At 41.9% G+C, this 23,265-nt stretch overlaps 2 protein-coding genes across 2 annotated transcripts; one reads left to right on the forward strand and one right to left on the reverse strand.

Annotated features, from left to right (window-relative positions):
* Nucleotides 1-698: 698 nt before the first annotated feature.
* sdf2 (stromal cell-derived factor 2) lies at nt 699-4,354 on the reverse strand. Its single transcript, XM_078266423.1, has 3 exons — nt 4,111-4,354; nt 3,207-3,403; nt 699-1,986 (listed from the first exon to the last, which is right to left on the reverse strand). Exons 1-3 carry the CDS (start codon nt 4,298-4,300, stop codon nt 1,687-1,689), a joined length of 687 nt encoding a protein of 228 aa, XP_078122549.1. The 5' UTR covers nt 4,301-4,354; the 3' UTR covers nt 699-1,686.
* Nucleotides 4,355-5,167: 813 nt separating this feature from the next.
* On the forward strand, nt 5,168-23,177 carry supt6h (SPT6 homolog, histone chaperone and transcription elongation factor). The gene is made up of 37 exons (XM_078265291.1): nt 5,168-5,276; nt 6,297-6,407; nt 6,479-6,646; nt 8,098-8,171; nt 8,304-8,484; nt 8,647-8,728; nt 8,963-9,218; nt 11,301-11,402; nt 12,236-12,349; nt 12,520-12,609; nt 12,838-12,980; nt 13,114-13,259; nt 13,408-13,515; nt 13,648-13,928; nt 14,173-14,327; nt 14,645-14,840; nt 15,049-15,188; nt 15,385-15,502; nt 15,624-15,700; nt 15,819-15,954; nt 16,137-16,274; nt 17,016-17,183; nt 17,285-17,412; nt 17,574-17,781; nt 18,024-18,171; nt 18,399-18,541; nt 18,646-18,786; nt 19,032-19,227; nt 19,403-19,548; nt 19,623-19,715; nt 19,845-19,958; nt 20,093-20,217; nt 20,674-20,786; nt 20,880-20,957; nt 21,051-21,229; nt 22,275-22,549; nt 22,950-23,177. The coding sequence occupies exons 2-37, from the start codon at nt 6,308-6,310 to the stop codon at nt 23,140-23,142; spliced, it is 5,253 nt and encodes a 1,750-aa protein (XP_078121417.1). The 5' UTR covers nt 5,168-5,276; nt 6,297-6,307; the 3' UTR covers nt 23,143-23,177.
* Nucleotides 23,178-23,265: the final 88 nt, after the last annotated feature.

Here is a 23,265-nt window from a genome sequence, read left to right on the forward strand (position 1 = left end):
TGTAGCACTACAAACATAACTGCTTTGTGTGGACTAACCTTGGCGGGTGTGACAGATGTGCACACAAAGGTTACCCTGGAGATTTTCATCTTAAAACTATTTAGCTGGATGCAGTATGTGATGGCTAGAGGTGAATTTACACGTTTGTCAACATGTGAGTAGTGTCCGGTGGAGCAGTGCTGGCATCAGCACTCACTCTAAATCATGATAATTAGGGAGTATAGGTCAAATACAAGTGAGAATAGCCTCATAGCAGATGCACTCAAACCCCATTAACTTCCAGATAATGAAGCAAAACATGCCATTAAGTGGACAAACAAGGCATTGTGCTAAGTGCAATGGCCCAGGGAGACATTTACAGCTTGCTATACTTGCAAATCATTTAGTCTGGTTTCATCTTTGTGGAAGTTGGACTTTATAATACGATTCCAACTTGCTCAATTACTGAATAAATGATCATGTAAATGGACACGTAAAAAGAAACCATACATTATCTGTCTATACTGCAGTGCGCTCTTTTTATGTCATTATTCATGTTGGTATATTGTGAATGCAGTTATCAGGAGAGTCATTAATGACATCAGTGATTCATTTGAAGTCATCATGCAGAAAGAACCACCTGTGAAGAGTCGCCAGATCATCTCATCTGTCGTGGTAACCAAATGAAAAGGAAGAAAATCCAATAAAGAAGTCACTGATACTGGTATGCATAAAAATCACTTTAATATGAGGTATTCATTGCATGTTCGTTTCTCATATGAACCTCTGGAACAAAGAGTTTATCTATCACATATATGCATGCACAGACAGCATGAATGCAAAACACTGTACTTTCTCCTAGCACTTGGAAACTGATCAAATGATGACATCCAGCATCCAGTTCAATGATGTACACATAAAAAGAACACCTCGACAGACAAAACTGCGTATTCTCTCATGTCAGTTAGCATTGGATAATTTATTATACGCAACACTGGATTGGAATTAAAGGGGGAAAAAGTAATTTACACTGGTAACACTGCTTATCTATTGTTCGAGTAGAATTTGGCTTACAAATATCATAAAAACACATTAAATTCTTATGTCTCCAAAAGTTGAAACGGCTCCACACTGTAAACACAAAAAGGATAAAGGCACACGTGTGACAATGTTTTCTTTTACTTCAAAAAAAGACTCACTTGATGACTCAAATGTAGTTCTGAAAAAATCTACACTGCCTTCTGTGTTGTGGTGTGACTGCTGATGGCAGTTATTTAACAATAAATAACAGCTGAGACGATGTAAAATGTCCCAAACTGTAAAAAAAAGATTAGTCTTGTACAGTAAAACAGCCTTTTTAATATCTTTATGTCTTCTTATACCCATTAAGGCAAACTATAATGCTATTCAAATGTTGTTAGCTTGGTAGCTTAGTAGTGTAGCTGCTGGATTTCTGAGGATTCAAGTAGTGTTTCCTAAATACAATGAATGTGAGAGATGTTGGTATGGATTGATGAGGTGAAGTCATTGTACCCTGATCCATGACAGACTTTGGCACAGTCTCCTCAAAAGATTGACAGTCAAAAGGTGACGAGAGAGAAAAATGAGACAAGAGGTTGCTGGTACGGGTGAAATTAGGGACAGAGGTAGGAATACAACTGTAGAAAGAGAGGACAATGGGAAGGGACAGAAGAAAAGAAGAAAAGTTTAAAACTCTGTGTGTAGGTGACTGTAGTCTTGGCTGCCCATTGGGTTCTCACTGGGTTTCATAAAGATACCCTCCATGGCCTTCCACAGGCTGTGCTGGCTGGGGCTTGACATGGCGTGAACTTCCCTCTGACCGTGGATCGGCCGTCCATACTGCTCCCCTGTCACTGACAGTAGTGCATCAGTGGCCTTGTGACGGAAGCGGACGGCCTCCTCACGCTTCCACACAGATCCCCCACACAGAACTGTCCACTCGTCCAGGTGGTCCCCTTCCCCTTCGTCGCCAAACGCACTCACCTCCTGTGGGCAAGATTAGAAGAGAGCAATAGAGGAGCAGATGAGGTACCTTGCTTTTGTAAAAGCTTTTTGGATCCATTTTACAACCCCTAACTTCACAGACATAAATAATACCTTTGTTTGTTTTTTATCTTTTACCTTCTTCCTGCTGCTAAACTGGAGCCATTCGCTGACTTACATTTTTGTACAACAGGAACAACTTTCACAGACCCAATGATTTACCAAGCTAGATATCCCAACACAGCCAACATTAAGACATTTTTGGTTATGTCAAACTCTCTGTTGGCTGTCGTACACCCTTTGGTCTCCAGTGCAGGGTGTACTGACACCACTGACACCAATGTATCCAACATCTTGAGTGGATGAGGGAGGCCATACTTTTTTTCTCTTTCTCTTTTATACTGTTTATTGAGCCCCAGTGGGATTTTTTAAAGTAAAAAAAATAGTAAGTGCATATTACACTGTTGTTGCAGTGCGTTGCAGAGATTGTACATAAAATATCTTCTATTGTGGTATGTGTCATTTTGTATTTCCATAGTGACTCTGATTTGGTACATATTCTGGAAACCAGGGTTGAGAAACTGCTTGCAGATAAAATAAACAGACAGGGATGTCTATTTTCTGCCCATACCTATCTGCATCATGACATTGATGCAACAATCCTGTAAATCAAAAAGTGCCATAAAGCAGACCTATTTATTGATTCACGATATTGTCCACAATCATACAATACACCCAGGGATGTTAAAGTAATAGCTACTTTGGTATAAACAGTATACCAAAGTGTCTGACAGTTGACACATTTCTTTTAATTACCGGGTACACATCTTCCAACCCCCTTACACTTTGGCTGAACAGTGTTTTCACACTCTCAATATTGGAGAGGTTTTTTCTGACCCAAGGCTGTTTTGAGAGTGTGGTGCGTGTGTAAAAGCTGCTGTCAACTCAGGTCCACCTCAAAATGTTGGTCTGGGTTTCACTAGATGTAAGCATCAACCTATTGGTATTTTACATCTCTGATTACATATGAGAAATTGTACTGCAATTAATTTCTCAGTGGCTTTAACTTGGCAGGGAAGTAATGAATTATAATATTTACATTCTCCCAATGAACTATTTTTAGGCTGGAAATGTCAAACCATATCTGCAGGGAGCTATTTGGATAATGCTTCACATAACACCAAACCTCTCCTTCTTCCCCATGTACTTTTCACACCACCCACCTGGTTAGAGGACAGCGGGGAGGCGAAGTAGTGACTGTGCAGGTTACGGCCTGTGTTGACATGGGTGAGGCGAATAGTCTGCTCGCACTTGACCGGTGTGCCCCGATGGCACAAGGCGTCGCTTGTCCCACGGACACTCCAGTAGCTGTTACTGTCTTCCACTGCAGTCACCCCTGTTACAGACTGCTGCCCGCTACCTGTACCACACACACATATAAGCGCGCGCACACACACACACACACACACACACACACACACACACACACACACACAGAGAGTGAGCATAGACTGTTACAGAGATACTTAAACTAAACAAACTGAGGGAAAGTGAACAAACAAACCAGGCTATAAATGCAAATGTGATTGATTAAGGAAGTTTAAGACTGTCGGCCAATACTAAACTCAATGTTGTCATGGTATGAAGGTCTGTAAAAACACTTGAATTGGTGATTGTTGTAACTTGTATTGGGTTTTGACTTTGAACCAAAGGGCTCATGTTGGCCAACAGCAATTCCAACAGCTCAAGTGGTTAACTTTGAGGGCTAGAGCCTACAGCAACAATTCTATATTTGCAGAAATAAGATTTAGGGCTGGTTAAAAGAGCTTTTCTAAGGAAAACGTGTTCATATACTGTTTTAATTTTCACCATTTGAGTAAATATTTGCTTAGTATATAGGCCTTTCAACTAAAAGAGGTTATATGTTAGTGTCATCAATCTTTTATGTGCCACGTACTGTTTGACTGTAACGTTACACAAGAGTCCACACGAATTATGTCAAATTGACTGTACAATACAATATAATAATTACAGAGGTGGGTAATGGTAAATGAAATCAATGTTTATGTAAAACCCGATGTAACTGTTTATTGATGCGTAATAATCGTTGAATGAGAGGAAACTCACCGGAGCCGTAGCGTACGTCGTGCGAGTGTAGCCTTACATTGTGCTTTATATTTAACAGTTTAAGGACAGATCCGCATGTCACAAAACTCAGTTCCGTACCGAGTGACAGCCCAAATATACAGGAAAACAATATTAAAAGGGTTGGTAGAGAGTGTGGAAGAACAGCACAACCTGAACCTAAGTTACCCATTCCTAAGATCCCAAGCAGCTGCCGATGCCTCTTTAAAATTTGTATTATTTTTCGCTACGTCATTATAGTGGTACCGTATGCCAAGGTGAAGCTCAGGAAACAGCGCCCCCTAGTGACTCGGCATGGTCACTGTAAAGACCTTACTGAAGTTGTGGTTTATTTTTGTTTTATTTTGGGTTTATTTGGCGTCACTGTGAGATATTTATGATGATTTATGACTGCACGATATAACTGCTGTTAGTTTTAGCAACTAACAGCAGTTATATTGTGCAGTCGTATTTACTTGTTTTAAATTGACTTAAAAAATACTGCTGCTTGTTTACTAATCAATAATACATCTCTGGCATGCTTCCACACTATGAACCCTCCAGACTTTTTAGGTCATCAGGGATCGGTCTGCTGACTGTTCCTAGGACCAAAGCAAACATGGTTACGCTGCTTTGAGTTATTATGCTTCACACCATTGAAGTAAACTTCCAGAACTCTTTTATATTGGCCTCTACTGCCTGGTAAACTATGCCTAAATTGCTGCTGGTAATTTGCACTAAGGACCTCTTGTTGTCTTTGTACCTTTTAGACACTTTTATTTTTGTTATGTGCTATGCTCTTTTGTATATTTTGTGTAAAGCACTTTGAATTGCCTCTGTGTATGGACATTTGCTTTATACATGAACTTGCCTTGTTTCGTTTTGTGTAGAATCAAGGTAAACCAGCAGGGGGTCCCATTGAAAAGGATGGAAGTTCCCTCACTTGCACTGCAAACTGCGTACTAAGTCCAGAAGATGGCAGTAGTGTAACTTATTAAGAATGCAAGCTGCCGTTAACTCATAGAAGAAGACACTGCAAACTGCATCCCGGAATTGCCATCACGCCGCTCGTTGTCGGCCATTTTTACAAGTGCAAGCTCCCCGAAACACAAAACACAACCCCGTTATAACTGTAAATATTTACGGAGTATACCACAGCAGTGAGACGTGTAAGTCCAAGTTCACCGTGGTCATTTGGGACATTTACATTGTACTGTTTAGCTATCAGCCATTAACTTACGTTAGCTAACGTTAATGCAGTCGGCTGTTGTTGTCTTTCCAGCTAATGCTAGGCTAACGTACTGGTATGCTAAAGCATTAACTAACGTTAGACTGTGGTTCAGAGGCCTTGGTCTATTTCTACAGCAGCAAAATAGGTTCGGTTGTTCTTTTATTGTCAGCTAATGTATTGTTATGTACAACATAGTTCAAACGAACAACGTGAAATGTCAGCTTCTTTGTACAATGTTGAATCGCTAGCATGGGTAATGACCAACGCTATTGAAAAGATTTTCCAATATAACGTCAACGTTAGTGTTTGTCGACCGACTGCTCATCAGATAACTTTAAGATAGAATTTGGATAACGTTAGCTACAGTTAGATTGAAAGAAAGTCGCTAAGGGGTTTGTTTGGTCATCTCCATCGGTGTTGTGTTTGCGCATTGCGACATCGTTAGCGGTAGTTTTTTTTTAAGCTCGCTAGCTAAAGTAGAATGAAAACCATCCAAAAACAAATATGAACATACAGTATTGTTAATTATTAGTCTAACGTTGTTTGTAAATAACACAATAATCAAAATATATTTGTGAATGTGCCAAAACGCATTAGCGTTACCTCCATGTGTAATTCCGTGCTTTTTCATATCAATTAGTTTAAAACTATTCAATACTCTTTTATATTCAAGTATGCAGCTTGTGTGAAAGGACAACACGTGAAAACAGACGTGCATGATTGACCTCTTCAGTCCGTAAAAACTCATGCTTTGAAGTCAAACATTGTTTAAACCCACCACACTTTATTTTAAATTCTGGAGGAGATCCTAAAGTTTACAAAGATATCCAATATGTTAGGCTGAATTTTGGTCAAAAAATTACAGCATAACGCTATAGAGCGTATTTATTGTGTGCATTTGGCTTTGTATTTGTGACCAGCCTGGGAACGTTTACTAACAGCCTCTTGCACTTCTCAGGAACAGCAGTCATGGCAGACTTTATTGAGAGCGAGGCTGAGGAGTCAGAAGAGGAGTTTGAAGAGAAAGACCTAAAGCCTAAAAAGACCCAGAGGTTTTTGGAGGAAGATGGTAAGATTTGAATAGTTCAGTTCAGGGTATGTGTATGTTGCGTGGATCACTTATCGGTCATTTTTCAACAGATGAAGAGGAAGAAGAGAACACAGAGGACCAGGATGAACGAGGAAATTTACGAGGACTTATTGATGATGGAGACGAGGAGGGGGAGGAGGAAGAAGGACCCGCAGGAAGTGCAAGTGGAGCAGGGAGTGACTCAGAAGAGGAAGTGAGGCATCGACGTAAAAAGCGCAGTAAGTGCATCAGATGTTTTTAAAGGGTTACAGTCATTATACAGTGTGTTGTTGTGATTAGTTTACAGAAGTCACGGATCAAAACGTTTTTTTAGTCTGTTTCCATAATTCCGTGAATCAGTAGAGGGTAAGAACTTATGTAACATTTTTATTTGATACCACCCCACTCATCACTGAGTGCCAAAGGACACTGTGGAAAACTGTGATACAGAGAGGATAACAGAAAAACATTATATAAGTAAAAGGCCATCAGAGTTGACAAATATAATGATGATGATGATGATGTGTGTATGTTGGCTGAAGAAACTGCAGTACAGACATTTTATAGTTCTGTAAAGGTGTCAACATTAGTTTGTTAACCAGAGAGCACTTACGAGTTTAATTTTTTTTACCAGGGCTGCAGTGATTATTTTCATTATCGATTAATCTCCCAATTATTTTCTATGCAGCCGTGAAAAACTGTAGATATTGCTAGATATTGAATGGTCTGTGTGGAGGCAATCCCAGCTGTTTTTTTTTTCATTATTTGGAGTGCAGTCCCTTTAAATCGGTCAGTATATCTTTATCTGATTTTCTAAACTCCTAAATATTACTATAGTCTCATAGTGATAATATATACATTATATATTGAATAAAATAATAATAATTCCCTAATACAATAAAGACTTTTGTCACTACACCCTGAGGAAGGCTCAAGCCGACACTCGGTGTATTTTTAATGTCTTGCCCTATTTATTAAAGGCCTTTTATCACTTTTTGTAACCAGCCTTGAGTGCCTCGACTTGTTTTTTTATGACTTTTTTGGTCATAATTCTGCTTCCTTTTTGTATAATACAGACTTGATTTCATTCTGTAATACTGCAAGTACATGTTATCGTTTTTCTGGGTCTTTTGTACTGGACTGTGCTGAACAATAGATTTTAAAGTGAGATGAAATACCATTCTGAATAATCAGAGTAGACCTTAAACATATACCTGGCATTTGTTTATTGGGCAGGTAAAACAACAGATTGCCTCCCCCTTTTCTTGCTTCCAGCTCCATATGTTATGGAGCCAGATGTGCCCACATATTGGTAGCATTAACCTTGGCAGGTGGTGCTTGATCTGTGTTCTCTGCTAGTGTGATGTATAATCTTCCTTCATATTTTTGCTTTCTCCCTATCAAAGAAAGGGAATGTGTTGTTTTAGCTGCATTTACCTGAGTTAAAGCCATTTAATAGATAATTGCCTGCAGCAGCTATGCAGACTGAAACAATGGATTCTGAGTCATTGTTATATACAGGTGCCAAATTAAAAACATGAAGATTTTTGTCTAAATTGTTGTTTTTTCATTCCTACATTTAATTTCGTCAACAAATAATCATGAGTATCACTATCACACGTAAGAACAAAAGCACTGTCTTTAAAGTGGTAGAAATTGTTTCCCCTGTCTGAGACTTTCCTTTTTGCAGATTATGACGACTACCTGGATGACGATGATCTGGACCTAATTGAGGAAAACTTGGGTGTTAAAGTGAAGAGGAGGGTATGAACAGTTTATTATCCCTACTTTCTGTGTAGTAACGGTGTAAAATTTGACCATTTGGCCTCACAATTTTGTACACTTAAGAAAAGGTCATGCTAGCAGCGCTGATGCTGTACCTGTCTTGTGTCACAGAAGAAGAAATATGACCGTGTAAAAACACTCGATGATGATGAAGAAGATGACGACGAGAAGGACTTGATCGCAGATGAGATCTTTCATGGTGATGCAGAGGGCGAGCTGGAGGAAGGCGAGGCTGTAGATGAGCCTCTTCACCATGCAGATGACGATGAAGAAGGAGAGGATGAGGAGTCAGGTAGGCCAGGAATAACAGATTTTTAGATCTGCCTTGGAGTATCTAAAAAACTGAGAAATAATAGAGAAAAAAACAGTAATATAAACTCAGTCCCACACTGATTTTTTTTAATGATGTGGTACAGAATTGATTTGTTCTTAAATTTGTGCTTTTGTCCCATAGATATAGACGATTTCATTGTGGATGATGACGGCCAACCTATAACCAAAAAGAGGGGCAAGAAGTTCTCAGGATACACAGATGCGTGAGTGTCGTAATTCATACAGCAAATCTATCCTTTCAAAGAGCAAGCAGCTTTTTTTAGCCTCCATTTTCCTTGCTATAAATGATCAAATAGGGCTTATATAGCATCCTCATCCATTCAATTAAAAACGTTGATATATATTTGGAAACAAGACACCGAACACGAAATGGCAAGCTGCTTTAAGAAAAACATAATCACAGCTTCTTCTCCTCTTTGCTGTTCATCCTCCCACAGAGCCCTCCAGGAGGCCCAAGAAATCTTTGGTGGAGACTTTGACTTTGCTGACTTTGACGCAGACACATACGACCAGGGTGAGGAGGAGGAAGAGGACCAGGATGAAGAGGGTTGGGACCGACCTAAGAAGCAGACCAAGAGGAGGCAGGGGAGGAAGAGCATCTTTGAAATCTACGAGCCCAGCGAGCTGGAGAGTAGTCACATGACTGACCAAGACAATGAAATCCGCTCTACGGACATGCCCGAGAGGTTCCAGGTGTGTGTGCTTGTCAGTGTTTTTGATGCTAACAGTGTTGATGCACTGTTGTGACGTTCTTAAATGGACCGTATAGGATCGTTATGACTGCTTTCCTTATTGTCCGTGTTTAACGAATGCTGATAAAGAGGGAGAGGACAGGTTTATGAATAGTCAGTTAAGAGGGTTTCCGCGGCGTCTTACTCCGGATTTCCACTGGATGCGGAACGTCTGCGGACCGGCTCCGCTGCGGAACGGCTGCGTGCTCCGCCGTCCGTCAATACCCACTAGGTCCGGATTTGTTGCGGCACGGCTGCTGGCCATGACTGACAGCTGTAGTCACGAGGACCCACAGTATCTCGCAAATTCACGTAGAATAGAACCACAAAACCAACAACAGTTTGTTTCCATCCAGAGGAGTAGAGGGGAAACAACTCTGTGCTGTGTTTTCAAGGTGTAGTGCAGGGAAATATAATGCGCCGTGAGCACGGTGTATTTTATTTTGAAAATGAACCGAATGTTTTATTTTGTTTCTGTGCTCGACTTCCTGTCCCGCACAATCTGAATTGTGCTGAGTGGTGCGGAGCTCTCTGGCGTCCAGCAAAAATAGAAGCTCTGCGTATCTGCTCCGGAGGGCTGCGGACCGCCGGAGCTGGGACGGAGTTGGAACGCAGCCGTTCCGCAGTCAGTGGAAATACACACATTGACTTTAATAGAAACCTAATGACTCCGCCGACGTTCTGGAGCGGATCCGCAGCCGTTACGCATCCAGTGGAAATTGCCGGTTAAAGTCTTAATTTTCCTACTTCCATGTAATGCTACCTCTAATGCTTCAGCACTTTAGAATGGTTTTTTTTATTCTGTGGTGCTGTAGTTCTTTCTTTCGCTAGTGCAAATATAATTCGCTGTATTACGACTCACACATGAGACCAACGGGTGCTGGAGTCTCATGCAAAAAGTGAGAAACATCTAACTGCTGTCTGCCAGCAAACTACAGCCACCAGCCAGTTCTGCTGAGTATCTGGCGGCGGCTCCAGCACTACCTCCACACAGCCTAGGCAAGACCCACACAGTAGCTTCACAACTCCCGTAGTCGACCTCCTTGTCGCTTTTGGATCAGAGCCAAGAGAGCGGAGGTGCTCTGGGTTGGGAACCAAACCCCAGTCCCAATATGCATCTACCAGGTCGAATAGCAACGCGGATTTTGGTGCCTCATTTTGGTGCCTCTTAAATACCTGCGCTGCTCTCTGGTGTTCTGAAACAGACATCAGAGGCAACAGAAGCTATCGCTGCACGTGACGCTAGTTAACGTATATCACACTTCACAGCAGGTGATGTTAGTCTGCCATTAGCCAGTAGCTGCTTAAATACGGTTAAATGTTGAAAACTAAACGGTGTAAAGTGTGGCAGTATTTCACTGGAAATGATTCCAACACTGGGACCTCCAACATTCTGCAGTTAAAGACACAGAGTAGCTGCACCATAGACACTGGTAGTGCTCACAGAGTTGTCGGAGAAACAACACAGACGGGACTTAATGGTACGTTCAATTACAGTTGGTAAGCTTGTGGTGCATTTAATGTTATTGTAAAATACCCTTTGTTATCTAGTGGTTCTTCTTTTTGTCATGTAACTGCAATTGACTGTAAAATAAGTTTTGTTATTAGTGTTACATTTTAAATAAATCATTTTAATTTGACCATTATGGCCTTAGCAATACACAAGCCGTGCTCTTTATTTTAATTATCGATTCAGGCACTGTTTAGGCACTAACGCCTTTTTAAAGTGTTGTTTTAGGACCGGTATCGGGGGAAAAACGAAACGATACCCAACTCTACTCTGGGTCCTCCAGAGGGTGACTAGACACCAGTCCTATATTGCAAATGAGGAAATCTGAGAATTGTTTCAGATGTTTCCCTACTCTGACATCTGATGTCGTGATATAGGTCTTAAATTTCATTCATAATGGTCTTAAAAAGGTCTTAAAAAGTATTAAATTTGACTTGGTGAAACCTGCAGAAACCCTGGTTAAGCCTTGAAAGCCTGTTTATTGTGTTTGCCTGATGAGTGCCTGTTTTCCCGACTCTGTTCTCCGTCTAATAGTTACGATCTATTCCTGTTAAACCTGCTGAGGATGATGAGCTGGAAGAGGAAGCAGAGTGGATCTTCAGACATGGCTTCTCTACTCTTACTATCTCTATGCAGGTACGACCTTTGCCATACACACTCATGCAAAAAGGCATGCACAAAGAGTTAAAAGAACTTTCTTGGATTTTCAGTAGGGCTGTCCCTAACATCATCACTGGAGTAATATGCAGTTAAGATAATCACTGGCAAATTTGGTATTTTTTGCATCAGTGTGGGGCATGGAAAATAATTGAAACGCAGGGCTCCTGCCGAGCGAAGTGCGTCACCGGGACGTGTAGTGAAATGTTTCGAGAAGTGCATGCACATCGCTCGGCCGTAGCTTAGTAGTGTTGCATTTTCCCATACTCATTTCCTGGTTCTCCTTCTCCATAAATAACACGAAATCAAGGAGAGGGTTAACTTTTCCTTCTACAGATTTCCCACTAAGTCAGAAAGCACAGGGGAGACACTTTGTTTCTCTCACTAGGCCTCTAGAGTTGGTATTCGCTCCGAGGCGAATCGTCCTCACTCTCTCACTCGCTCTACCACACACTCGGCACGCACACGCACATCCCGGCCCTACTTTTCTCTTAAAGAGATCAACACACACACCAACGCACAAGTATAAACTTCAGGCCACTTACGTAGGCTACGGTGAAAGCTCAGTGTGGAGCCTCTCCACAACCATAAATCACGCCGACCGTTGGCAGTGTTTTTTAGCTGCAGCTTCTTCAGACAAATTCATGCTTACGAGCGCTGCCATCATTAATTGATGATGTTGATTACGTCAATGAATTGTCCCAGCCCTAATTTTCAGTTGTAATACCTGGTTTGATTCCCCTTTTTTTAATACATTGTTGGATTTTTCTTAGATCTATATCAAATCTAGCTTTCTTCTGTGCCCTAAACAGGAGAGCACAGATTATCTAGACAGGGGGACCACCACAAACTTCAGCAGGAAAGGCCCCAGTACAATTGCCAAGATCAAAGAGGCCCTCAACTTCATGAGGAATCAACAATTTGAGGTAGAGTGGGCTCACTTTACCCATATAAGGAATTTCCATTATCTGTTTCTTTGTTTGAGGTTTAATTTCTCTAAAAGCCAAAAACATTATATCTTTTAAGAAAGACTGTGTGACATTGTCGGAAATGTGACATTGTCATAAAGAACCAATGTTATTGTTATTTTTTTCAGGTTCCATTCATAGCTTTCTACAGAAAAGAATATGTGGAGCCAGAACTAAACATCAATGACCTATGGAAGGTGTGGCAGTGGGATGAAAAGGTATAGCTGGTATTGCTTTTTTGCAGAAGGAATAGATGATGAATAGATTGTTGGGATGGGTTGTTATATGGAAGGGTGAATCCTCTGGGTACACAGCCAATCCTATAATAATCCCTTCTAAGATGACTTAAACATTGTTTTGAAAATGATCAGTCATTTGCTTTCATCAACGTGGCTTACGTATGCCACTTCTGGTTCCTTGACTTTGACTTGATGTTTATCCACCAGTGGACTCAACTGAAGACTCGGAAGCAGAACCTGACCCGTCTGTTTCGGAAGATGCAGTCCTACCAGTATGAGCAGATCTCAGCTGACCCTGACAAACCTTTGGCTGACGGCATCCGTCCTCTGGACACCGCTGACATGGAGAGGTACGTATCGAGGGCTGAGGCAGAAAAACACCATCTCCTATGAACTGTAAATGTTTGTGACTGCACGCAAGGAATGATTGCTTCTTCTCTCCTTTTTCTGTACCATTCAAATCTATTTTATCATGTTCTATAGGCTGAAAGATGTGCAGACTCTTGAAGAGCTGGGTGATGTGTACAACCACTTTCTGCTCTACTATGGCCGAGACATCCCCAAGATGCAGAATGCTGCCAAGGCCAGTAAGAAGAGGCTTAAGAAGATCAAAGAAGTGTCAGAGGATGGTGCGTCAGAATTGACCATTTCATTAGATGATGATTGATGGATACTGCAGAGTCGTTTATTTCTAATTGAAACTAATTTATAGTTAGGAGTGTTTGCCTGTTTTTAAGAATTTGCTACATGACTGATTTTGGTGGGCTGCCTCTTTAGGTGAAGAAGAGGAATTGGAGGTAGAAGAAGAAGAAGAACCGAAAGGACCTGACCTCAAGCTGGCGTCTCGTAGAGATATGTACAGCATCTGTCAGAGCGTAGGACTTGGTAAGTCTCCTTTTTTACCCTACACAACACCGTCTCAGTGTTCAACTATCCCTACCATATATATATTTTTGTTCTTTTTCTCCTAGCTGGGTACCACTTCAACTTCTTTTCCTGTTTTTTTCCTTACTGCAGATGGCTTGGCTAAAAAGTTTGGGTTAACTCCAGAGCAGTTTGGAGAAAATTTGAGAGACAGTTACCAGCGTCATGAGACAGAGCAGTTCCCGGCTGAGCCCGTAGAGCTGGCCAAAGATTATGTTTGCAGCCAGTTCAGCACTCCTGAGACAGTGCTAGAAGGAACCAGGTACATGGTGGCCATGCAGATTGCTCGTGAACCTCTGGTCAGACATGTTCTCCGACAGACCTTTCAGGAGAGGGCCAAGATCAATATCAAGCCTACAAAGAAGGGCAAAAAGGTATGCACACTTTTAATCGCAGCATTTGGAAAACAGGATTCAAGATTCCTTTTATTGTCATTCAGCAAAACACTGAAATGCAAAGCATGAACGAAATTACAAGCATGGCTCCTTTTAAAAACGCAGATTAAAAAACAACAAAGAAAATCAAACGTTTAATCCCAAACAGAGAGGTTTCTGAGTTTGCGGTGTGCGCTCTGGGTACAATTCTAAACTTGCATTGTCATTTGCTTACTTCCTGTAGGAGGTAGACGAGGCTCATTTTGCCTACTCCTTCAAGTATCTTAAGAACAAGCCTGTAAAAGAGCTGAATGGGGAACAGTTCTTGAAGATGTGCCTGGCAGAGGACGAGGGGCTGCTTTCCATTGACATCTGTATAGACCTTATAGGGGTCAAAGGGTAAGCACAGTGACAATACCGATGTCCACAAACTAAAATGGAGAAAGATCTGTTCAGTGATGTTGCTCTGCCAGATCTGCATAGGATGAACCTCTTCAATCCAAATATGTGAATTCATGATTGTAGGCAGACCGAGGATTAAGAAAAATTATGAAAAGGATGGTTGATAAGTAGGATAGATCCCCCGAGTTTAATTTCTTTTTAATCTGCAGCTTATGTTATTATCCACATCCTTTTAAGTAGAGCATGGGGCTTTTGAATTTTGACTGTGGTAATACTAAAGCACTCCCTTCTGTCTTTCCTCTGTTTGTCCTCAGGTATGCGGGGGACCAGACATACTTTGATGAGATCAAACAGTTCTACTACAGGGATGAGTTCAGTCACCAGGTGCAGGAGTGGAACAGGCAGCGAACCTTAGCCATAGAGAGAGCGCTCACTCAGTTCCTCTACCCTCAGATGGCGAAGGAACTCAAGAGCAAACTCATCACTGAGGCCAAAGAGAGCATTGTCAGGGTAATTTCTCATGATATCGGTCTCCATTTATTGTAATATTGCATTGTTGTGTCAGTGTTACGCACGGAACGTTAACACAGCAATCTCCTAACACGTGCATCATGTCTCTAAAATTATAGAGCAAAACAAACAGTGTTAACCATGTATGTTCGATTAGTGTTTTAACCTTAGAACTTGTGAACTCTCTGTTCTCCATTTCTCCTCGTAGTCCTGCTGTCGTCGGTTGTATAACTGGCTCAAGGTGGCTCCTTACCGACCAGATCAGCAGGTTGAGGAAGACGATGATCTGATGGATGAGAGTCAGGGCAAAGGCATTCGGGTGCTAGGTGTAGCCTATGCGCCCAGCAGGTATGTGTCCCACAGTATTTATTTTTCTCCTAAGATATATTAGGAGCTACAATTTTTGGTATTAACAATAGAGTGCTCACTTTTAAATGTGGGAGATGTTTAAATTGCAACCATATAAGACCAAGCAACGTTTGTTGCATAAAAGACACACTGATGTGACAATATAGTTTCTTACTTTCAAACTTTGCTCCAACAGAGACACGCCAGTTTTCTGTGCTCTGATCAACGGGGAAGGGGAGGTGGTTGACTTTTTGCGTCTGCCCTATTTCATGAAGAGGAGGAATGCCTTTAAGGAGGACGAGAGAGAGAAGAAGGTACACGCAAAGAACCCAGATGTGTTTCTGTGCAGACAACAGATGCTGTTCTGTTTTAGGAAAACATGTTAATGGACTCATCTTTGAGATGATCACTCATTTGTGTGTGTTTTATCTTCAGGCCCACGACATTGAAAATCTCAAGAGGTTTCTGTCTGGTAAGAAACCTCATGTGGTAGCTGTCGCTGGGGAAAACCGGTAAATAATTGATTTATTTTTGTATGTGCTGGAAAGATACATGTAGACATTTTGAACAGCATGTTTTTCAAGTTATAATGGTTCAGGTTGAAATGTTGAAAACATGCTGTGTGTGCAGAGATGCTCAAATGATCATGGAGGACATCAAGAGGACTATCAGCGAGCTTGAGCAAGAGTCCTCTCTGCCTGCTGTGGGAGTTGAACTCGTTGACAATGAATTGGCCACACTATACATGAACAGCAAGAAGTCTGAGGTAAATACTTAACACCTCACTTTACCATCATTGTCATACACAGGCACAGACACATCAGTGGTTTCACTCTTCGACTATGGCAGTTAACCACAGCAAGTTCACTAGCCGGTGGATCAAAGATGTGGCCCAATGCTCCCTTTGCTGCTCATTTTCTCCTGACCCTCTGCTTTCTCTCTGTGCAGGTTGATTTTAGGGATTACCCTCCCTTGCTGCGACAGGCTGTGTCAATAGCCAGGAAGATCCAGGATCCGCTGATGGAGTATGCTCAAGTTTGCAGCAGTGATGATGATATTCTCTGCCTCAAACTACACCCGCTACAGGTGAGACATTGAAGAAATTGTGAATTTGTGCTGTTTTTATCTCCATCTTATTGCTGTATATTGTTGACGCATGGTTTCTTTAAAAAAGTATCACAGCCATATCTACAGCCTTTCCTGTGACATCACTGACGGACTAATTTAATTATTTTAGTGTGATTTGGAAACATTGGGAGTCAGATTTTTTAGGGTTGTTGGTTTGTTGTTTAATTTCTTTAGGGGCATTTGATAACAGCAGATAACAGTTCTATTATACACATTGTATTCTCTTGTCGCATCACACAGACCCACCCATCATGTATCGCAAGTTTTTTTCTACAAGTCTGGAAGCAACCACTCAATAATCTTGTCAGCCTGGTCAGATACACTGTGTATCAACTAATCAGTTAATATTAAGATGATAATGAGGTGTGCCGCTTCTCCAAAACTCTTGAACATCAGCAACAACTATGAAAACTAGACGCTGTAAATTACATTACATGTCTTTTATCCAAAGCCACTTCCAATTAAGTGCTTTCAACCATGAAGGTACAAACTCCAGATGGCAAACATCAAGTGCAAGCACATTAGCTTACAATAAGCCGAACTAAAAAGAGTCACATAAAGTAAGTGCAACTGTTAAGTGAAAGTTTTTTTTTTTTTTATCGAAGGTGCAGTCGGAAGAGATGTGTTTTTAAATTGAGCATGATTCTGCAGCTACAATCGCGTGAAACGATTGGTGTCTTTTTTCCTAACCGTTCTCAGGAACATGTGGTGAAGGAAGATTTGCTCTGTGCTCTTTACTGCGAATTCATCAACCGTGTCAATGAGGTTGGAGTTGATGTGAACAAGGCCATTGCCCATCCTCACACTCAGAGCCTGGTCCAGTATGTCTGTGGCCTGGGACCAAGAAAGGGCTCCCACCTGCTCAAGGTATGCGTTTGTGCTACTGACAATAATTCTTGTGTCATATGTAAAAGTATAGCGCCTTTTCTGCTGACCTGATGCTCATCATGATCCTTGTATTTGTGCAGATTCTGAAGCAGAACAACACTCGTCTGGAAAACAGAACCCAACTGGTCACGATGTGTCACATGGGACCCAAGGTTTTTATCAACTGTGCCGGTTTCATCAAGATTGACACGGCATCGCTCGGGGACAGGTTGGTACCTTGTATAGGGGTCTGTTACACACCCCGAACCATCCAGATGTTTCCCATCGTGCTAATTCTACCATTGTCAGACAAGGCAGTGATCTAACATTCAGCCTGTGAGGTTAATTTAAATCGGCATTGGTTTCTCTTCTCTCAAACCTTCCACACAGTACGGACTCCTACATCGAGGTTCTGGACGGCTCTCGTGTCCACCCTGAGACGTACGAGTGGGCTCGCAAGATGGCTGTGGACGCCCTCGAGTATGATGAGTCGGCAGAAGATGCCAACCCAGCTGGAGCACTGGAGGAGATCTTGGAAAATCCAGAACGTCTCAAAGATCTTGACCTGGATGCCTTTGCTGAAGAGCTTGAGAGACAGGTCAGTGTGTATGTTGTGGCTTTGACCGCAGCAATGTCTCATGTATTCTGTTGCCAAAGTTACATTTTTTTAACAGCTTGAAAAATACTACAGTACAGAATACTTATTATATTTAGTCCAGAAAAGGGACATTTCAGACACCACTTTGTGTTTTTTCGAACATGTGAAGCCAAAAGAAACTTTAGCTCTGTTTCACAAGTTGTATCATTGATGTTGTTTTCTTCTTTGTTTCGTCCCTGTAGGGTTATGGCAACAAGGGGATTACTCTGTATGATATCCGTGCAGAGCTGAGCTGCAGGTACAAAGATCTGAGAGTTATCTACAGAGTCCCCAACACTGAGGAGGTCTTCAACCTGCTCACCAAGGAGACTCCAGAGACCTTTTATATTGGTAATATACACTGCACTGAAGTACACATGTTCATTTCTTAAATCAAACATCACCAAAGATCAATAATATCAAGTTTATTCCTAACCGTAAGCACACACAAAGTTGGTGTGGTAGTCATAGCACATGGTGACTTGTTCAAAGGAGTGATGTTGCTGAAGTCCCAGTAACAGTACTAGTGCAGCTCTGTCGGCTGGTGTGGTTGATGTTTGTTCTTCCTTTTCTTCCAGGTAAGCTGATCACCAGTATAGTAACTGGTATTGCTCACCGGCGGCCTCAGGGAGAGAGCTACGACCAGGCCATCCGTAACGATTCTACAGGGCTGTGGCAGTGTCCCTTCTGCCAGCAGGATAACTTCCCTGAACTCAGCGAGGTACCAGCCACCTGAGTTTTCTTCTTTTGACGACTTAATAGTAGGAAACAGCTGAGAGTCTGACATCTAAACATCATCTTTTTGATTTTGTGTCCCTGCTTTAGGTGTGGAATCACTTTGACAGTGGTTCGTGTCCAGGTCAGGCCATTGGGGTGCGGTCCAGATTAGATAATGGCGTACAGGGATTCATTCCCACCAAGTTTCTCAGTGACAAAGTGGTTAAACACCCTGAGGAGAGGGTCAAGGTGAGGCGTTATTTGCTGTCGTCGTCGCTGGTTGTGCTGATGCTTTTTGATATTTTCTTTCCTTTGTTAATGTCACCTGTAAACTTTTGAATGTTTCTGAGAGTTTGCAGTTGGTGCCAGTTAGAATTCCCAATCCTGACAGATCTATGAATAATTAGTGCTTACTTCTGCCCTTCCTGTCTTGTTTCCTTCTATTGTGGCACCTGTGTAACACTTGATTGCTCCTCTTCCACCTCTTCCTTCAGGTGGGCATGACAGTTCACTGCCGCATCATGAAAATCGACATTGAGAAATTCAGTGTCGACCTCACATGCCGAACCTCAGATTTGATGGACAAGGCCAATGAGTGGAAGCTTCCCAAGGACAGCTACTATGACTTTGATACAGAGTCCGAAGACCAAAAACAGGAGGAGGAGCTCAAAAAGAAACAACAGCGAACACGTTAGTATAACAGGATTAATAAACGCTGTTTGAATCGAAATAGCTAATAAAACGGTACACTGTGCTACTTTTGGGAATTGTTTCCTCATAATACACTTTTTGTTTACCAAACATTTACTTCCACATCACTGTCCTTATACGGTTTGTCATTTCTTTGCTTTCCCTCTGTCTCCAGCATATATAAAGCGTGTGATCGCCCACCCCAACTTCCACAATATCAGTTTCAACCAGGCAGAGAAAATGATGGAGACCCTGGACCAGGGAGACTTGATCATCAGACCCAGCAGCAAGGGAGAGAACCACCTCACAGTCACCTGGAAGGTACGAAACAGAGGGGTACAAAATGTGGCAGTAACACAACATACACCAGTCTGACTCTGTGTGATGTTTTGTAGGTGGCTGATGGCATCTACCAGCATGTGGATGTGAGAGAAGAAGGCAAAGAAAATGCATTCAGCTTAGGGCACACACTCTGGATCAATAATGAAGTAAGCCGTTTTCTCCTCTTTGTTTAGCATGATCTTGTGCTCCATAATCAAACCTGCAGAAAATGTATAGTGAAACATCAGTGTTGTGGCTGCTGCATGTTCTTAAATAGTATTTTGCATTCTCTGCAGGAGTTTGAAGATCTGGATGAAATCACTGCTCGGTACATTCAGCCAATGGCGTCATTTGCCCGGGATCTACTGGGGCATAAGTACTTCCAGGAGTGCAACTGGGGGAGCAAGGAGGTACATACTAATTTGCTTTAATATCATTCTTACTGTGGAAAAACATAACTCAACAGCTAATTTCATTCTGCTAACAGTTTTTGCCATGAGTTGCACCTCTCATATCTTCTTTTGTCTTGTTGTCTCTCTAATAGAAAATGGAGGAGTTATTGGTCAAGACAAAGAGGGAGAAGCCTACTTTTATTCCTTACTTTATTTCGGCATGTAAAGATCTGCCAGGAAAATTCATTCTGGGCTACCAGCCTCGCGGAAAACCACGGTGAGCAGAAAAGTTTTTGTCTCTTCTGTTTTCTGATTATTCGCTGTAATCATTACATGGATAGAAAATGTTGAATAAAAAAGTTTGACTAATTCAGGCGGAAGCTGATTTAAAACATAATTGTTAATGTTGCTATTCCTCAAAGCAGCTCAAGCTCACATTAAAACCACAGAAATAGCTGACAATGCCATTTCATGCTCTAAATATCATGGACCACAGTGACACATGGTGGCATGTAAAGGTCCACAGCTTCTACAGAGGCTCAAATTTGCAAATTGGGAGTCATGTCATACTTGTCGTGCCAAATTACTCAAACACCACACAATTCTTATCCACTCTCCCACCAAGCTGCTCCATTGCCCAAGATTATTAGAGCTTTACTTCTTTGACTGACAACAAGCCGGTTTACATATGAGTAGAACTGAACGTCAACATGCCATCTTGTTTTTTGTCTAGGGTTGAGTTTGTGACCATCACCCCAGATGGTTTCCGCTACCGTTCACAGATATTTCCTACCGTGAATGGACTATTCCGCTGGTTTAAGGACCATTACCAAGAGCCTGTGCCAGGTATGGAAGCACTATACCTAATGTTTATTGTTTACATTACAACAGTTAAAGGATATTGTGGGTTAATAAATAACATTGTCTTCTCTGTCAAAGGCATCACTCCCAGCAACAGCAGCCGAACAAGGACACCTGCATCCCTCAACGCCACCCCAGCCAATATCAACATCGCAGGTGAGTCCCTTCCACACACACACATCTACGTTTTCAGCATGAGTGGAGTTGTAGTACATTTGACTATTTCCTAATGTATTCCTTCCTCCCTAGACTTGACACGAGCTGTCAACGCCCTCCCACGCAACATGACCTCTCAGATGTTCAATGCCATCGCCGCAGTCACAGGCCAGGGCCAGAACCCCAACACCACCCCCGCCCAGTGGGGCTCCAGCCAGTACGGCTACGGTGGCAGCACAGGAGGAGGAGGAGGGAGCTCCTCTGCTTATCATGTTAGTGCAGCTTTTAATGTTTTAACTACTGTGAAAGGAAAACAGTTGTTTTGGAGATGTCGGTGGCTCAGACTGATCAAGCATTCACTTTATAAAGGTCTTAATAAACTGTAGGCACCCACAATGATACAAAATACATCAGGTCTTTGGTCAGACAATTGTAAAGATGCAATTAAAAAAACACCAAACCAGCTGATCTGGTGACCTGTCTGCAGATTCATGAGCCTAATTTTATGTGTGTGTGTGTGTGTGTGTGTGTGTGTGTGTGTGTGTGTGTGTGTAGTGTATATATATATATATATATATATATATATATATATATGTATATATGTATATGTGTGTGTGTTTTCCAACAAAACTACAGAATTCCAACATAAGAAGAGACATGTTATGTTCAATGTTTTTTTTTTTTTTTTTTTTTAAATGTTTGGGTAAAAAAACATTTTTTTTCCCACCATTGAATACAATGTATTTTATTTTTAAACACACTGCACACCGGCAGGGAGACGGACTACTAAACTGCAGTCTCTCTCCTTGAAGACTCATAAAACCTTAGGAACGGTATGACGGAAAATGTTAGTGGTTTGGAAACCTTGACTTTTTCAAACCGCGGTATACCTTGAAAACGGTAACGGGGGCCCATGCCTAGAATTGTGCTCAGTCACTCTTCATAATGATACAGTTTATACATGATATAAGTATGTGTTCAGTCCAACAAGCTCGTTTTGGAAAACACTTTTTTAACTGTAACTATCATTATAGAATTTTCCATATACTTGCACTCATTTACAGTGATAACTATGTAAAACAATTAAACATAATAACCTGATGCTGTTAAATTGGAAAAAATTAAGTTTGAGGAAATATTAAAAGTCCACCTGAAATTAATTAATCAATGTTTTTTTTAGACTACTTTATTAATCCCTCAATTCTTTAGATTTCAGTTGGACCATTTCGTGAGACCCTACTTATACAAGAATATATATTGACTTTTCTCAGGTAACTCGTTGAGCCATATTCATTACCAGTATTTTCTCTTTTGCAGGTATTTGCAACACCTCAGCAGCCCATGGCGACGCCCATGATGACGCCCAGCTACTCCTACACCACACCGAGCCAGCAGGCCCTGGGCACGCCACAGTACCCCGGCTCCACCCCGCAGTCCTCCCACTCTCACGCCACACATGGCCACCCACATGGAAGCCATGTGTCACACCACAGCCATCACGGCCATCACAGTAGTCACCAAGGCCACTCATCCGGCACGCCGTCATCCTCCACCTCATCCAGAGGACGGACTCCACAGCAGCAGCCGCCAAAGTAAGTGCAGAAGGGAATATGTGTGGGCGACCTGATGTACCTTAACCATACGGTTCCTTAAAGTGCATCCTGGTTTAAATAAACTTTGTGTGATCAACTAGTGTTACATTTACTATAGCTTTTTCTTTGATAGTCAAACTGATTATTCATGATCTTAGCAATTTCCCCAGCTATATAAAATTTGACAAGTTTAACAAAAATGCATCACCTCTTAGCCAGAATGTGTGATGTCCATTTTGCAGTATACAACTCAAATTAAATCAGTGAGTTGTTGTTTATCTGCCATTAGATGGTGCTAATCCCACAATCTGCTTCATTTTATGGCTAAGCAGCAGCCTGCCATTCAATATGTCACTGTCTTTGACTAAAACACTTCCCCTTCTGTCCTCCCTCCTTGCAGGGCCAGCGGCAGCAACGCCTCTGCAGTGGACTGGGGCAAGATGGCGGAACAGTGGCTGAAGGAGAAAGAAGCGGAGGGGCGGAAGAAAGCCCAGAGGATGACGCCGCGACCGTCGCCCAGCCCCATGATCGAGAGCACACCCATGTCAATCGCCGGAGACGCCACGCCCCTGCTGGACGAAATGGACCGATAGGACACGGAGGGGGGCGTTGCTATCCCCCACCCCCCTACTCAGCTCAACTCCATCCTTTGTACTGTTGTTTCATCTGGATAACCCTCCAGCTTTTGTCTCTCCCACAACCCATCAGCCCTTTCA

This window comes from Sander vitreus, chromosome 13 (assembly GCF_031162955.1).
Source record: "Sander vitreus isolate 19-12246 chromosome 13, sanVit1, whole genome shotgun sequence".
In the NCBI taxonomy this organism is placed as follows: Eukaryota; Metazoa; Chordata; class Actinopteri; order Perciformes; family Percidae; genus Sander; species Sander vitreus.